Raw genomic sequence first — 17204 nt, 5'->3', positions numbered from 1 at the left:
CCCCAAATAGTAGTGATTACACCCAGAGAATAGTCATGCCTCAAAAAAAAAAAAAAAAAATTGTGGGTATAGGTTTCAAAACATGGAATGGACTATACCAGACATATAGAAACCCCATAAAGTTTTAAGTTTTATTGGTCAAAGAGCCACTAGCCTAGACTTCTGCCTGGCCTTTTAACTTGCTTAGACAACAGAATGCCATGGAAGTAACAAGTGAGCCAATTCAAGGAAACTTGCATCCTCTGCTCTCTTTCTTGGACTCCTGTCATTACTATGAGAACGAGCCTAGGCTGAACTACTGAAGGATGAAAGATAACGTGGAGCAGAAAGCACAGCTGTTTCTATATTTTCAATAAGGTGGCAAAGCCGAGTCAAAACAAACAAACAAGCAAACAAACAAACAAACAAACAAACAAAACATTAGAAAATCTCATTCTATTCCTGTTTCTCATTGACACAGTTCTACCATTTTTAGTACAGACCTTAGGGTATATATCTTGAGTTACTGCAAGCACCTCTAAACTGTTCCCTATGCTTCTATTTCTTATACACGACCATCAATCTAACATGTCACAATCTTCATCAAGATAACTTCATCTTTACTTGGAAACCATCAGTGGCTACCCAAGTCCCTAATGTCAACAATTCCCTAGACATTAAAAGCCCTTCACAAACACAACTGCTCCTTTCTTTACTATTTTTTTCTTCTGCAAGTCTCCTAGAGAATATCCAATCTAAATATTCTTTAAAATAACATGTTCAATCCAATTTCCAAGACATGATTCATGCGGCTCTCTCTTACTAAAAGGGTCTTCCCTTAATCCTTTGCCTATCCAAGTCTTATCCATGCTTTGATCCCATCCTTCCATAATTCCTTTCCTAACATGCTAACCCAGAAAGATGTCTTCCTATTGATTTCTACAGCACTTCCTATATATACTTATTCAATATTCATTATTTTGTATTCCTTATTAGTGTTTTGTGTAGATATATTATTTTCCCCATACACTAAAAGCTTTTAAAAAGGAGAAATGAGATCTTATACATTTTCATTAAAGTCTTCTCAATGACCAGTACAAATATATAAATACATGTTAAATATATCTGGCATTATCAATATGTCCATGTGAAGAATTCTCAAATGTATATTTAAAAATAAAATTCCTCTGACAAAATAATTATTTGAGTATACCTCATTGTTTCCATATATATATATATATATATATATGCTGGAACAAAAGTATGTAATTAAAGTTACACAAAAACTATACATGTTATCTTACACAGTCAGTATAATTTTCACATTAAAATACACACCCTCTCTGAAATAAATCCACATTGTAGAACTTGTTTAGCTCCACGGAGAATTCTACCATTGCTTGAACTTCAGTCATTTTTAATTAATATTCAGAAGACAAATCTGGTAATAGCACCTTGATTAAAGAAGGGGGAAAAAAAAGCATGAGAAGCACAACAAAAATGTCATCTTATAAAAAAAACTAATATTTAAACATATTTGGGTATAACAGAAAAAAAATACACAGGCAGAAAAGAAAAATGAAGCAAATTAGTTCAGTGTACCTAACTTAGCCTAACCCAACTGGATAGCACCAGAATCTGTACTTATTAAATATACTTACTAATAATATACTAAGCAGTACCACTCCATAATTTAAGATATGTCCTGTTAGACTGCTTTTCCTAAGATTTGTTTCCCTTCATGACATGTATGTGACAATGAATAATACAGCAAATTGCTAAAGAATCTCTTGACTATCTATCATAAATAAAATAGTAACTTTTTGAGAAAAAAATTAAGCTACCTAATTTCTTCTAGTTCTACATTGTACATAAAGGCAACTCCAGAGCAAAAAGTGAATTAACATTTTTTATACCGTATTTTTTTTTATGAAGGTTTTTCTCTGTTATAGGTGAAGTTCTTAAATTTCAAAAAAAATTTTCCCTCATTAACTAGAGCATTCATTTCCAAAGAGGTTAAAATAATACTGACAAGCAAAAAAAAAAAAAAAAATCGCAATTCTACTCATTTAAATAAATATTTTGGTATATAGTCTTATATGTGTGTGCATTTATATAATTTCTATAAAAGCGGGATCAAACCATTTTATAACCCACTTATTTCATTTAATTTTTTGAGGAATATCTATGTCAATATATGTGGTTTTATAACATTTTCAACTGTTAACTACTACACTGTGAATGTGGTAATTTAAACAACCTATTATTGGGTATTTCGGTGGTTTCCATCTTTTCGCTATTTCGAGAAAGCACTATAACAATCATCCTTATCAATAATACATGCTTTAAAAAGCAATTCAGAATAAGAAACTATTGAAAGACAATTCTCTAGAGTCTCATGTTTCTGTATGTCTTGCAGTAGAAAGAATGACTGCCTTTGTTCCAAACCATTTTTCAAGGATGTGTGTTTAACAACAGTCTTAGGAAGTCACAGATAGTATCTCATACTGGAACAAAGGGCAAACATGTTTACTGTCCCAAGTAATACAGATAAAGTCTTCCCCTGAGCCATAAGTCAGCCAGGCTATTGTCCAACATAAAAGATTCGGGTTCCTTTAGCTTAGGGTTCCTATCCTATAACACAACCTATACATATGCAGGTGTTGCCTGCTATTGCTGTTGAGTATAAATTATGCTTTTCCTTGATCCGGGAGCCTCAGGTCTCTTGACCACATTCATGGCACTTGTGGCAGGCTAACTTGGTAGCTTGAAAGTGGTATAAAATCTAAAGACTCTTCACAGTTCTTGGAATAGTTCTTCATAGAAATTTGGCAAATAGTCTGACCTATTATGAATTAAATATAAAAGAAATGCCATATTCTTACCTCTGCTGATCAAAATTTCATTTTAACATCAATAAATAACCATAACCAATCTTGTACTTCCAGTTACTGATTCTTGTTAAAAATATATTGTTCTCCCTGAGAAAGAAAAAATAACATATCAAACAAAATAGTACACATAAAAGAGTCCATTTTAAGGAAACTTATGTTTTGTTAGTTACTTAATATTCTCAATTTATCTAAAAGATCTATATCCTCAATAAGGTTTAGAAATAAGTTTTAGAGATTTGTCTTCATTCGGTTTCATTGATATCAATATTAACTATTATATCTTTGTTAAAGATTCACTTATGGATACTTCAAAGTACAATAATAAATAGAAGACTACTTTCTTAGTTTAATGGCCCAGAAAAAATCTTCGTGAATATCCAAAACTTTATAAATTTATTAATTTCTGATATTATATATAGGAATGAAATCTACACATGTGCGCGCGCGCGCACACACACACACACACACACACACTATGAGCTACTTAAAATATTTTGACCAAAAAAGGTGCCTGGATGTGCTTTGGATAGTTTTTTCTACACTCTAAATATTTATTGCTTAAATTTAAATAAAAAAAAATCTTTTGTGCTTGGTGTAACCATTTTAAGCATTAAAAATTTTAGACTAAAGACCACAATTTACTCGTCTTCATAGACTTTTTTCTTCTATCCATCATAAAGATGTAGACTTTACCATCTTCCATAACTGTTATTTTAAACCTTAATCATATCAAAAGATGTTACAGTAACTATTTCTAAGGAGATCAAAACAACACTACTTGAATTTATAAGATATTCTCTGTTTCATGGAAATAACCTACTATCTAAGATAGCTTCTCCTGTACATATATTCTTGTGTACAGGGTTAGATCATGTTCCAGTTCTGATTCTTGGCCAAGTTTGGTTAAATCTCTTTACCTTAACTTACTCAGATATAAAATAATATTTATTCACTCAAACACTTTTTGAACACTTAACTATAAGCTAGGAAATGCAACAAAAGTACAAGGTACAGCTCAGTTCCTGACCTCAGAGAGCTCACTATCCATCAGGAAAAGAAAAATATATAAGTACAGCATGGGCTTAGGATTTGAGTCCCAGATTCAATATTTTGTTAGTTACCCCTTTCTTGTCTTCAATTCCTTTATGGAACATAGCATCGCTTCCACCTGTATTAGCAGGCCCATTGTATGGAGAAAAAATTTAACTTTTTTTCTCATTTAAGCTATTTTATTTTTGCATTATAGCAGCCTTTTCCTTATTACAGAAATTAATACTAGAATTTGAGTACTACCGTAACAAAATCCTAAAACATGTGGCACTGGCTTATTTAGGTAGCAGGTAACAGGGAAACAGATACTACTAAAATACTAGCAACCTTTGTTATTTTGGAGCAATACATTCAGTAAACTATTGCTTATAGTTACTTACAGAACTGGGTGCTTACAAAAAGCCCAGAACTTCAGGGAAAGTAGATGAAAAGAATCACAACATTCATGTGTCAGTGGTTCTTTGCTACATTTAGTTAGGCAAGTTTGCAAGCAAAGATGGAAGAAAATAGAGAATAGAAATGTGGGGTCTTGTGGCCAGCTACTTCAGTAACTGTATTATCAGGGCTATTTTTCTCCAAGGACTTCTTTAAAACTTCTTGACAAAACAAAGGGATCCACCTCTATTTTTAAAATTAAATTAAAGTTGCTGCTATCCCACCAATGCCTGCTCTTTAAGATGGCTTAAAGACGGGGGACACTAAAGGAGGCAAAAATAGTGGATGCACAGAGAGCAATAAAGGCGAGCTTAAGAACTACACCAGGAAAGAATTATAGTTACTGGTACATAGGACTGAACCAAGACAAACTTGTAAGAATCTTATTATATTTTTGAGAGAATTTTGTCAAAGAAATTATAAGCTAACCTGCAAACACCTGTGACTATGTAACTTGCAGCATGGCAAACATATAGTTGCAGAAAGCAGGCTATCAAAACTATATATCCTCCAATGTAGGCAAATTTTCAATACCGACCTCATACATGGTCACGGAAGTTAATATAAGGAAGGAACACTCAGACAGCAAAGATAGGGGTTATAGTGCTATGAAGAAAGGCATTCTCACCAGAAAGCAAAACTAAGGATATTTAGATACTACTCTATGACCAAGGCAAGGAATCTTCATCATTCCTGCCTAATATTACCCTCAACCAGAGACTGCTATGTATTTCTCATTGTTTGCTTACCCAAATGAAAGATTTTATTACTCTTTTCCTGTTTCTGATCCACCATTATATGTTGGGTGTGTGGGGGAAGGGTAGGGAGATGCAAATAACTGTCTTTTGCTTACAGGTAACTAACTGGACTTGCAGATCTGATGGAAAGCACTGCAGCTCTTAGTGAGCTTGGAATAATGCAACAAGTGGATGGCCCCTTGGGTTTTCTTCTTCAGGGAAGGGAAATAGGATAATGGATGCACATGAATATTGACTTAAAGTAGACTACATGTCATTTGTTTTCCTCTTCTTCCTTGCCAGTTAGTTACCAAGTCTGAGACTGCATTCCCCAACCACCCTAGATGCCAAATGTGGCTAAGTGATCCTTCCCATGGACTGTAAACTGAAATGATATATGCAATGTGTTGCCTCACTTGTTTAAAAGGAAATTCTTTGCCTTGGACTTCATCTGTTTCCCCCTCCCTTTTTTTTTTTGGCTAGAATACCTTCTTGATAGTGACCTAGTTTTGATCACATATATTAGAACAAAACACTGAAGAATGGTAAGACAAAAAGGTGGAAAGATTATTGATTCCTGAATGGTTTCATGGAGCAAAGATGTCCTACCTACCTAGAATGATCAGACTTTTAAGTCTTATAACTCTGTTACAGCAACTACACCTAACCTATATCCTAACTACTATATCCCCCTCCCAGGCTATTTTCAAGAAAGTAGCCAGATGAGCCTTATATTATATATATATATATTAAGAAGCACATATAATATGTAATGTGCAGTTAATATTTGAAAATAATTTGAATTTGAAAATAATTCATATTGTCTCTCTCCTGTTCCAAAATTTCAATGGCTTCCCACTATATTCTGAAAAAATGCCTTACATAATCCAGATCTTCCAAAATTTCTCTGACCTCATTTTCTACCAGTCTTTCCACTCTAATCACTATTTCCTTGTTATTCCTCAAACTTATCAAATATATTCCTGCCCCAGGGTCTTTGCATTTGTTCCCTGGAACACTCTTCTCTCCTAAATATCCAAATGACTCATTCTTTCACCTCCTCTAGCCTAAACTCAAAAGTTAACTTCTCAAATAGGCCTTTCCTGGTGACACATCTAAAATAATAACTCTCCTCTCCTGGCACACCCTATCTCTTTCCTTTTTTATTTTTTTTTTCTCAGTACTTATCCTCATATAACAAACTAAAGATTTTACTTATTAGTCTTTATTATTTCTTCCTACTAAAATTTAAGCTTCGTGAAGGCAGGAAAATCTGACTACTTTGTTCATAGCTGTATCCCCATTGGCTGTATCCCCATGATAGGCACTCACATTTAATATTTAAGGAAATCCTAATTAACATAAAATGTTGCATGAATGTTAACTATTATTATTTTTCTATTTATATCCAAACTGAAAATTATTACAATGCTATATTGAAAACAAAGGCATGTATGAATAAACTTTTATGATAAAGTTCCTTTACCAGTATAAATTCACAGCCTGTTAGCAATTTCCTTCACTCTTCCTCTCATATCCTGCTGTGCTTTTTGTTCTATGTTGCTGTCTAATTTTCCTCAAACCCATCCCCTTTTATTCAGCATTCCCTAAGTAGAAATATATATGTACATCTACATACACAGTGATGCAGATAAATTTGTTTTTTATCTCCTTTCCCCCTCCAGAAAAGCATTACTGGTATAAGAAAAATTAAAAGGAGAAGGTACTAAAGGAAAAGGAGAGAGCAGGCAAAAAGAGAAAAGAAAAGAAAAATTCAGAGAATTCTCAGAGTCAATGAGGACCTGTCTGATCCTCTTCCCATAAGCGGCTCTTTTCCCATCATAGGGTGCAATTGCTACTCGGTTCCAGCCAATCCTTGCTGGCCCAGCACTCTCAGAGACTTCTAAATTTTCAAAAAGAAATTGGTTTTTCCTAAAGGTGATATCTCCTAAATTTTAGATGTTGCCAACTAGTTAAAAAACAAAAGCAAAACAAAAACTGTGTAGTTCAAATTGAATTCACCTACAGGGCAAATTCATCCAGAGTTTGCAATCTTGAATTTACACAGGTTCTTACACCACTCAGTTCATCAAGCAAAGAATAGTTCATGAGACAAAAAAAAATTCTGGCCTGTCTTCTCTCAAAAATAAAAGAAGTGGAAGAAAGAGCTCCTTTCTTTTTAACCTAGGTGATGCTTTAGAGATCTCCATGCAAGGAGCTCTCTGCACCCACTAGAAGTCATGAACTTCATGACCCTCCTGCACAGTCTGCCGGTTGGCTCAGAACCTGTCACCTTAATCTGAGCCTTTGAAGCTATGAGAATCAGCTAATTTACCTGAGACTGAAGAGTTCATTCAGTTCTGGCCCTAGCAAAGTAGCCTAAACAGAATAATTTGAGAGATCTGTTCAAGTTTGGCTCCTTCCTGGGCCATTCTCAAGTCCCTAAGAGAGAATGTAGCTGAGTAAACTACAAATCCCAAAGAAGCCACAGGGGAACCTCAAAAAGGAACTGATCCTATACTAATTATGAAACTTAGGCTGAAAGGCTCTTAGTTATGAGAAGGGACTTCTCTGCTATTCAAACCTGACAGACAATTAGCTTGAAATACTCCTAAAGAAACAAAGTTACCTATTAATCCAAAAGAAATTTTTGGCCTTCTAGAGCTGCTCTGTCCATCACAGTGGCCACTAGCCACACATGGCTACTGGACACTGAAATGTGACTAGTGTGACTGTTTCTATTTTAAATTAACTTAAATTTAAATCCAAACACTGAAGTACTTTTTCATTAAACATAATTTTATTGTTTTGATAGGACTATATTTTACTTTAACTGTTAAAAATGTAATATACTAATTTAGGTATGTCATTAGTATGCACACACTGGATTTCAAAGACAGTACAGAAAAAGAATGAAAATATCTCATTAATGTGCTTTTTATATTGATCATATTTTGAAATAATATTTTGGTATGTTGGGTTAAATTTTATACGTGTGTGTGTGTATAAATTTTACCAGTTTATTCTTACTTATTTAAAGGTAGTTACTAGAAAAATTTTAAATTATGCAAATCTCACATATTTCTATTGGACATCTTAGTCTAAGAATACCAAGCCATGTCTTTAATTGCTGGAGTGTACAGTAACTGCCCCATAAATAGCACTAGGTGCATTAAAAACGTGTGCAGCATCTAAACTACAGGATGCTCACTCCCATTGGATCAGCTGAAAGACCTCCCATACCCACAAAGGGGAGCCCAGGCATGAATATATGGAAAAAAGTGAGAGAAGCTCCTGCACCATCCACACTAATCCTAAAACAATACCTAACCATTCTCAACTCAGTCTGGATTCATGAGTATTTCAGAAATCTAATAGAGGATGCAGAAACATCTAAAACTAAGACACATAGCTCAGAAATTCCTTAAGATAGACTGGAGACGACAGGGGATGATCAATCAGATCCCCTCACAGAAATAAAAAAAAATAACAGCTTTGACTCCTGAACTAAGAACTCAAAATAGATGCTGTGAGGCTGCTCTTTCTCCTAAGGCAAAGGGTAAGGAACTATATCAACTGGAGATTCCAGACACTTCCTCTGGAATCCCTAAATCATAAAGTGACCATTTCTATCAATTATGGAGCCAAGAGCTTCAGTTTCTGAATTATAGTCCCAAGTTAGCAGCTGTGAGACAAATGGGTTCGGAGCCTGTAATACTGACAATCCAAATAATGATGTCCAATGTTATACTAAAGTTAGGTACTGAAGATACCACATTAGGCAAAATCATCTATGGAACTAATTTACCCTTAAAAAACTTTTAGAAAGGTTCCATGTTGGCAATCAATATATCATTTCTCAATGAGTAAAAAATATATTCACTTTTTCTTCCAGCTCTAAGAAAAAAGTCACTGTTTCTTCGACTGAACACTAGATAACATAGTAAACTTAATTTAGGGGCCACATTTTACAAAAAATAAATGCATCTTTAAATGTTCACACTCGATGTAGTGAGAAGCTCACATTATGACAGGTATATAGCAACTGTTATCAAATGAAGGGACATCAAATTCATGTTCAACTAGATGAAGGGCTCACATTATGACAGATATGTGGGGACTGAGAATGACACTTGGGATCTGAGATCAATGGAGGAAAAAGCATCTAACGTGTACAGTTAAATTCAAGTATGTTAAATAGGAATATGATGAGAACAAATAAATCCTCTAGATCTACAAGGAGGTTAACTCATCCATTTAACAGTAGCTAGTCAATTTCGGGTCCATTTTTTGGGGCCTTCTCCCAGTGAATAAGCAGCAAGCCCAAAACAGGAGCATCCACAGAAGCCTTCACAATGCTGTTCTTATAACCTTGCTAATATTAAAAGTTCTTGTAATAGCCAAGTTCTGTAGCAAACTGAGAGGAGCAGGAAGTTGGGAGAAGGTACGCTCAGCTGCCATCTTTCCTCTCACTTACCGAAGGCATAGCAGAACTCCAATCCATACAGGTTCAGATCCTCATAGTCCTTAAACTAATTCTGACCAAGTCGGACCATACAGCTAAAAACTGAGAATAATTAGCCAGTGATATCTGGATTAGTCTCTGACCCTTCTATCTGGTGTAATTCTGGTCACCTAAAGTTGGTTATGTTTGCATTGGTTAGTTCAGCCTAAATATCTGAGCTGTGGTCTTATTTCTCAATTTACATTCAGTTTCCTTTATGATTGACTGAGGACCTGACACCCTGCCCAGTTTTGTAAACTCACTCTAGCAGGGGCTAAACATGCTAAGTCATTGGGTATATCCTGCTCTAAAATGGCCAACCCACCTGTCACTTTTCTGACTCTGAAGATCACATTTAACCTTTTTGCCTTCAATTATTCATATGCACAATGCACTTTCATCAGTAACATCTCTCATTTTAAAAAGTGATTTAGTGAAGATGAGTTTATCAGGATCATTACAGTAGAGGAGACATGTAAAGAAAAATCATTTGTATAGATACTTTTGCTACTATCCCTTAGTCATCAAAATGAACTCCTACAGAAATTATAGAAATAATTTAAGAAGAGAACATAATACTAAATTCTTCTCTTTGGGGAAGTAAAGAAGAGGGAGATCTTCAAAGAAAAGATAATGAGAATAGCTTGAGAGACAAACTTTTAAAAAGCTATATTTCCCTCTTGATACCAAATATAGATCAAATATCAATATCAAATAGAAACCGAACACAGATATTCAGAACATCCTGGAGCACTGATTCTTACACCAGTAACTTTAACTACGTTATTTCACTTAATCCTCATAAAAAACTGAAAGAGTTACCATTATTCCATTTTACAGGTGAGGAAACTAAGGAGCAAATGTTTAAATATCCAAGGTCACACATTTAGGAAATAATGGAAAAAGGACAAACGCCTCAACTGTGTAAAACTGCTGATTTATATTTAAATTTGCACAGCTCTAAAGTCTACAACTGAATTGTTATAGGAAATAGATTCAATGATCATCAAGCCATGAGATAAATATGCCCCTACTAAAAGAAAAACTGAAACAGAATACAACAATAATGAAAAAATTACACTTGATAAAATAACTATAGTCAATTTTCCATGCAATTAATATTATTCTTTAATTATGAAATGTTTAAATTTCTGACATCCCATACCCGCAAACACAATATCTGTTCTCTACTAATTTCTTTGAATTCTGGGTTTAAATAGTTGTTGTCTAATAAAAGAGAAATATATTATTACTAATATTAGAACAGTGTTAATTATGGATAACTGTGTTAATGATAGAAAATCCAAAGAAAAAATAATATGTAAACATAATGTAGAAAGAATGTTAGGAACTTTTGAGAGCATTTCCATGGCTGACTTAGTACATGAGAACGAAGTACAGAAACAGAACTTCTATTGCTCATTATGAGATACTTAATGAAAACTACATCTGACATCATAAGGAAAATAATTTATCAAAAGTAGTTTATATAAGCTTTCAGGGACACATCTATTACATAAAACAAATCTACCAGTAACATAATACAGAACGCCTTTGAATATATTATGTTATTATATACCTTAAAAAACCCATGGTACCCCTAAGCACCAAAGACTAGTTACTCCTTTTAACATGAAGAGAAATGCATAAAAACCACTACTAGCAAAACTAATCATCTATTACCTAGTTCAGGGATCTGCCTAGCATTCCTTAAAATATTTCACCTTATTAGTTACTTCAACAGAGAAAAAAAGCTCAGAACAAGAATTAAAATCCTCTCTCTGAAAAGTATTCTAAGAAATAGATAATGTTTCCTTAACTGCCTTTGCATTCGTGTTTTATTTAGTCTATAATACTGTAAACTTTGGTATCAGAAAGGCCTGGATTCTATTTCAGACTTTCTAAGCCTCAGTTTTCTCAAACAGAAGTAATATTTATTATTGCTAAGTCAAAAGGCGAGGCTTAAAAAGATTATATATAATTTTATACAAAGCATTAAGTAAGCATGGCACTTGGTACTCAATAAATTGCTGACATTATGTTTTTTCTTTTATCTCAATTTTAATTATTATTTCATTCATGAAAATGACTATTCAAAACAATGCAACTCAACTAAATAGGTAATTATTATAAGTTTAGATGGCATAGCTTGAAAATATTTTCATCCACAGACCATAGGAACTTAAAAAGAAAAGAGGTGGCTTCCAATTAAGATCTTAAGGTGTTGGGAAAATCAGAAGGAAAAAAAAGGATGACAGTAAATATTTCAACTCTATAGTCAAAGAATTTTTCTACTCATTTCATTCCTTATTGACATTTCTCTGGCTACCCCGACCTAGAGGACAATTTCAGAATTCTTCTACCAAAATGGGGCCTTTGGTAAACATTATATTATATAATCATTATACTTCAAAATAAAATAAGTTATTAATTTTATATAACAAGATTGGTGACAGCCTGAATTCTAATCTTATCTGCCAGAGGAAAGTAACTAATTTTCAGTCTTAAAGTAGACCTGAGTTAAGAATGAAGGTGGTTTTAAAATCTGGGTTTCTCAATTCAGAAAGACAAAAGTAATGGCAAAGGGAATATAGGCTTCCAAGGTCTTAAACTGTGATTGCCAATAAGCCCTGACCTTGCTGTTTAGACATTTACAGTTAGCATTATGTATTTCCAGTTGAAGCCCATGGCAACCTGCAGACATCAACAAGCAGGTATCAGAGATACCACTACTCTAAAAACAATAATAAATAAAGCAGCTGCATCCTAAAAGGCAACTTCAAGATTTCAATAAAGGAATACTTCTAGTTCAGAAGTGTATTATATTGAGAACTGTAGCAAAAATACATTTCATAAAACTTAACAAAACAATACCACCAATAAAAGACATCTATATTAACAACAGAATTTAGGAATACTTTCTGTATTATAGATGGCTGATGCGACCTAATCCTATAAAAGGAAATATGCTATAATTTTCTCAGAATGCTTTTTTGGTTGAGAGATAGTTCATAAAAACTGTTTCATCAGAATAAGAACCACCTAAGGGGTATTCAAGTAGGATACATGTCTTAATAGTAAATGTTTAACACCTTTATATTCCTGTTAAGAAAAAAGAGGCTAATTTTTATTAAATTTAACACATCATTGGTAACCACGTATGTACCTGTTAAAATGGTGAAACCCACTGTGAAGTTGTTTCACACTATTCCTTCTGAAAAATCTAAATCTAACAACTTGTGCTTCATAACTTTTCTGACAAGCCACTGGGCCCATTAATAGTGCTTTCTTCTTTATCACCACTCTGCTTCTTATTCTTATTCATTTCTAAACCTTCTCCCTGACAAACAACTCAAGAAAAACAAAACAAAACACTACTCACTTCAGATCTATATGGTTCCATCTCCATCCATTTATTTTAAAATATATGTACATATTACAAAATTCACTTTTAAGCAGTTTTCCCTCAATATCTAGAATTGAAGTAAAGGACATTCTTGCCTTTTCTATCCCCTAAACCAGTTGTTTTTGGCACCAGAGACAGGTGCTTCAATGGAAACCTAATGCCTGATGATCTTAGGTGGAGCTGAGGTGGTGATGCTAGTGCTGGGGAGCAGATGCAAACACAAATGAAGCTTTGCTGGCTTGCCTGTCACTTATCTCCTGGTGTTCTGCCTGGTTCCTAACAGGCCATGGACCAGTACTGGTCCGTGCTGCCCGAGGGTTGGGGGACCCCTGTCCTAAACAACTCCCATTCTCAAGGGTCTATATCTACAGTACACAAAGCTAAAATATGAGACAACAGAAGTTTTGGAGGAAACTCAAGATATGTATAACTCTTACATTTCCAGTGTCAAATCCTAGCAAAGGGCACATCCATCCTACATACTGAATGCTGCAGTCTCTTTCACTGTATCCAAACATTAATCTAAGCGAGTCCACAGTTCACAGCATTCTACTTGACTTTCCACAGAAATCTGAAATTTAAAAAAAAAAAATCTAAATTCCAGTGATCTAGGATTTAAGCATTCAATTATACTCTTACTACACAGTCTAAAAGAGATACAAATTAAGTATTTATATAGCAATTTTTGTCTGTGGTGGCCTGAAGAATGTTTAAATGATTATGGCTTACTTTGCTACTGAAAGATTGATTACTGGGTGGCCACCTTTTTTTACCCATGTATTACAGGTAGAGATACTGAACCATAGAGGTTAAATGACTTCTACAAACTCATGTCATGAGTCATCATAAGAATCTGGATCCTCTGACTTCTAGTCCTATAACTGCTATCAACCATGAATCTTTATTTTAAATTCCTAAGAGCTCAGAATCAACTCACTAACAAACACCGACAAGAATTTGTAAGCATTTACTTTTTTAATGAATAGTTACCTAAAAATAAAATGTCTTGCATTTGAAAGGAGGGAAAGCGACCTTCAGAAGTAGTAGTTATCTCTATTTGTACTGGAAAAATAATTTTTAAAAATCTTAAAAGCTGAGGAGTTCATCATCTAGTACCATATACAATAACTGCTGGTTCTTCCAAAAGAGTTGTGACATCAGACCTTAAACTGTATCTCCCTCTACTTTTATCTCTACTATCATTTCGAATAAGGAACTACACTTTTTTTTTTTACCTTGGTGTTTCCCTTTGAAAAACAGAAACAGAGAAGTTTAATTCCTATCTGACACAGACAACATAAGGGAGAATTTACTCTATGCTCTGAAATGCCAGAAAGAAATACATAATCCAGCTGATCTTCAACCCTAGAATAAAAGCAGACTTAACTGAAAGCAACTTAACTGAAGGCTTCAGTAGATGCCTTCAAAATAAGATACTATATCATACTATATCACAATGAGATGAGGAGAAAAAAATCTCCAAAATTTTTTAGAAAGTTCTTCTGCCTCATTAAAAATTCATACTTTTGTTACCACATATTTCTCCGTCAATAAACACACATTCTATTCTTAAGTTAGTAGAAATTGTACACATTTATTAAAGAGAACAGAGACCATAAAGAAAATGATGCAAACAACTGAAATGGCAAGTGTGTAAAAGTTAATATATAATTTTATGAAATAAACTATTAAATTTCATTTAAGATTAATTCTTGGACAACTGTATTTCCTGGAGGACAATAAAATTTCCAAATTTTAATTTTATGCTTGTAGCTCAGTCTTTAACAAATCTTAATTCTTCATACTTTAAAGTCTGTACTCAAGCTGTTTCTCCTGGCATGCCAAGTAAACATAATTCTTAAAAATTAAAGCTTCAATCAGTAAGTGTAACAAGTTATTGCTACTGTCACTCTTTTGATACGTCCAGCCAGTGAAGAAAGAAGATGAAGAGATTTTATTAAATTGGAAGCTGAACTAAGAATCTTGAGTGGATATCCATCTTAAGTAGAAAGCAGAAGAGACTAGAACTCTTCAGAGATTTAACAAAAAGTAAAACAAATCGACTGAAGTTAATAGGCTCGACCTAAGAAAACAGAAAAAAAAAACAAAAATAGATTTTTAAAAGAAAAAATCTAGACTAGATATTAGAAATGGGATTGGGATGGAAAAAGATGTAAGGACGGGGGTTGGGGGGGGGTGAAGGGAGCATTAGACGGAAAGCGATGAGGTTGGGTACCAAAAGAGAGCTAAGGATTAAGGAAGTGAGGGCCTCCGAAGGTATGGTGGGGCACGAAATAAACTCTAGCGCAAAGCGATGCTAAAGCAAAACGCACAATCAGAAACTAACAAAAGACAACGAAGATAAAGTATCTGAAGGAAGAATATGAGAATAAGAGACAGCCAAGAAAGAAATTATAGAGTGAGAAACCGGGTCGGCGAAGGTAATGAGCATTGGGTAAGAAGAGCCAGACTAGAGATTCACAGTGAGGAAGAAGAAATCGAGGAAAGCAAAAAGATACACTATCCTCCACCGAGGGACCACCGGGACGAAAAAGCACGTGGGAGGCGGGGATGAAAGAGCAGAATCAAGAAAAGAGAGTAGCGATCCGACAGAGGAGCGAGGATGGAGCAGCGGGCGAAGGGCAAACGAAGTCTGAGAAATAAGAGGAGTGAGGTTCAGGAAGAGCCAGCCAAGGGACGCGCCTCTGGGGCAGGGGCGGCAGGGAGAACCGGGCAAGAGGCGGCCGCGGCCCCTCGCCACCTTGAGCGCGCTCTGCACCGCCGTCCCCACCGACCTTCAGCGGGCCCGGGCCCGGGCTCTGACCGGGAGCAGCGGGTGAGGGGCTAGAGCAGACGAGAGGGAGACGAGAAGGAGGCCGCTTCCTGCCGGGCCCGTGGGAAACAGGGACGGAGGGAGGGGTCGTGGGTGTCGGGAGCCAGGGGAGACGCGGAAAACAGGGGCTTACCTCTCGCCGGGTTCGGCCTCCTCCACCTCCTGTCGGACGGAGGAGCTCGTTCTCCCACTGGAAGAAGACAGCCCTACCCAGGTTAGCACCATCCCGCCTCGGGCCCCTCACATCGCCATCACAGCAACCGCCACCACCGCAGCAACCGCCACCACCGCAGCAGAGGAGACGGTTCGTCACCACCGCTCCGCGACTGGCCCAGCGCAGCTCGCGAGCATGCGCACTCGCCCCAGTCCCGCGGTAGCCCGAGCCAGCCGGCGATACCTGAGATCAACAGGTCCCGGGCCGCGTGGCCCCGCCCCCGGCCTCTTCTCCCCTCCCCCTCCTGCCTGTTCCCGCCCCTCTCTAAGGCTAGGCCCCGCCCCTTCTAAGCCGTGCGCCACGCCCCTCCACCTCCCTCCAAGCCCTTCGACCGCCGCTCCAGCAGGAGTTCCAACCAAGATTTCGAGAGCTGTGTCCGACCTTTGCGGCTCCCGCTCGCAAGTTCCCGCGAGAATGGGAGGTTTGCGTCAATAAAAAGCGCGCGTGCTTGCAGATGGGCTGGGCTGCGTGCGGGTTTAAGGGAAGGAGGCTGAAGGCTAAGTGGTTCACGCTGAAGAGTAGGGACCCAGAGGCGGGCAGAAAGAAGGAGTACTATGACTTTAGCTGAGTGTTTCACATTGTTTTTAATTCTTGACTGTTATTCACCTCCTGCCTGCACTCCTAGATGGGCCGTAAAAAGGAAGCTGCGGGAGGTCGAAGCTGGCTCTCGACAGCTGCTTTCCGGGACTCGGTTGCATTTTTTGCTCAGATGTGGGTGTTTCTATGGTTACCTTTTTTTTTTTTTTTTGATGCCCAAAAGGGCGGGAGGAGGGCAATGAGCCCCCCTTTAGATCTTAAGTTCCATTAACAGAAATCTTAAGATTCGGATAGCCTGTGAAGGATAATCCTTCAGTGATTCACATCACCCATCCCAGTTTCTGAATGAATTCCAGCAGAACGTTTTGTGGTACATAAAGCTCAATATGTTAATAAAGCGAAGATAATGAAAAGTAGGAAATTGCAGCTGCAGCGTGTGTGCATTAAAAGTGAGGACAGATAGTGGTAATGGTTGTACAACAATATAATAAGTGCACCTAATGGCACTGAACTGTACTTTTACAAATGGTTAAATGGTAAATTTTGTTATGTACATTTTAACAGTAAAAATGAATTTGAAAGAAAAAGCTTTGTGTACTGATCTGAGAATAATGG

The 17204-nt window shown here is 36.2% G+C and overlaps 1 protein-coding gene across 7 annotated transcripts in view; it reads right to left on the bottom strand.

The window, feature by feature from the left end:
• Positions 1 to 16182, bottom strand: part of FAM135A (family with sequence similarity 135 member A) — a 94600-nt gene extending 78418 nt beyond the window's left edge. For 3 of the 7 annotated variants that reach the window (XM_016157616.2, XM_016157619.2, XM_016157623.2), the window contains exons 1-3: positions 15972 to 16179; positions 2865 to 2960; positions 1318 to 1433 (exon numbers count right to left, since the gene is read on the bottom strand). In XM_016157616.2, coding sequence (XP_016013102.2) covers positions 1318 to 1394 — 77 coding nt within the window. In that variant the 5' untranslated portion in view covers positions 1395 to 1433; positions 2865 to 2960; positions 15972 to 16179. Of the gene's footprint in view, positions 1 to 1317; positions 1434 to 2864; positions 2961 to 13442; positions 13577 to 15971 lie in introns of all 7 variants that reach the window. The other 4 variants (XM_036219172.1, XM_016157622.2, XM_016157618.2 and 1 more) reach the window with 3 other exon arrangements.
• Between the last annotated feature and the right edge of the window lie 1022 nt (positions 16183 to 17204).

The sequence above is a fragment of the Rousettus aegyptiacus genome, unplaced genomic scaffold (genome assembly GCF_014176215.1).
Source record: "Rousettus aegyptiacus isolate mRouAeg1 unplaced genomic scaffold, mRouAeg1.p scaffold_m13_p_1, whole genome shotgun sequence".
In the NCBI taxonomy this organism is placed as follows: Eukaryota; Metazoa; Chordata; class Mammalia; order Chiroptera; family Pteropodidae; genus Rousettus; species Rousettus aegyptiacus.
This window is presented reverse-complemented; position numbering and strand designations above follow the sequence as displayed.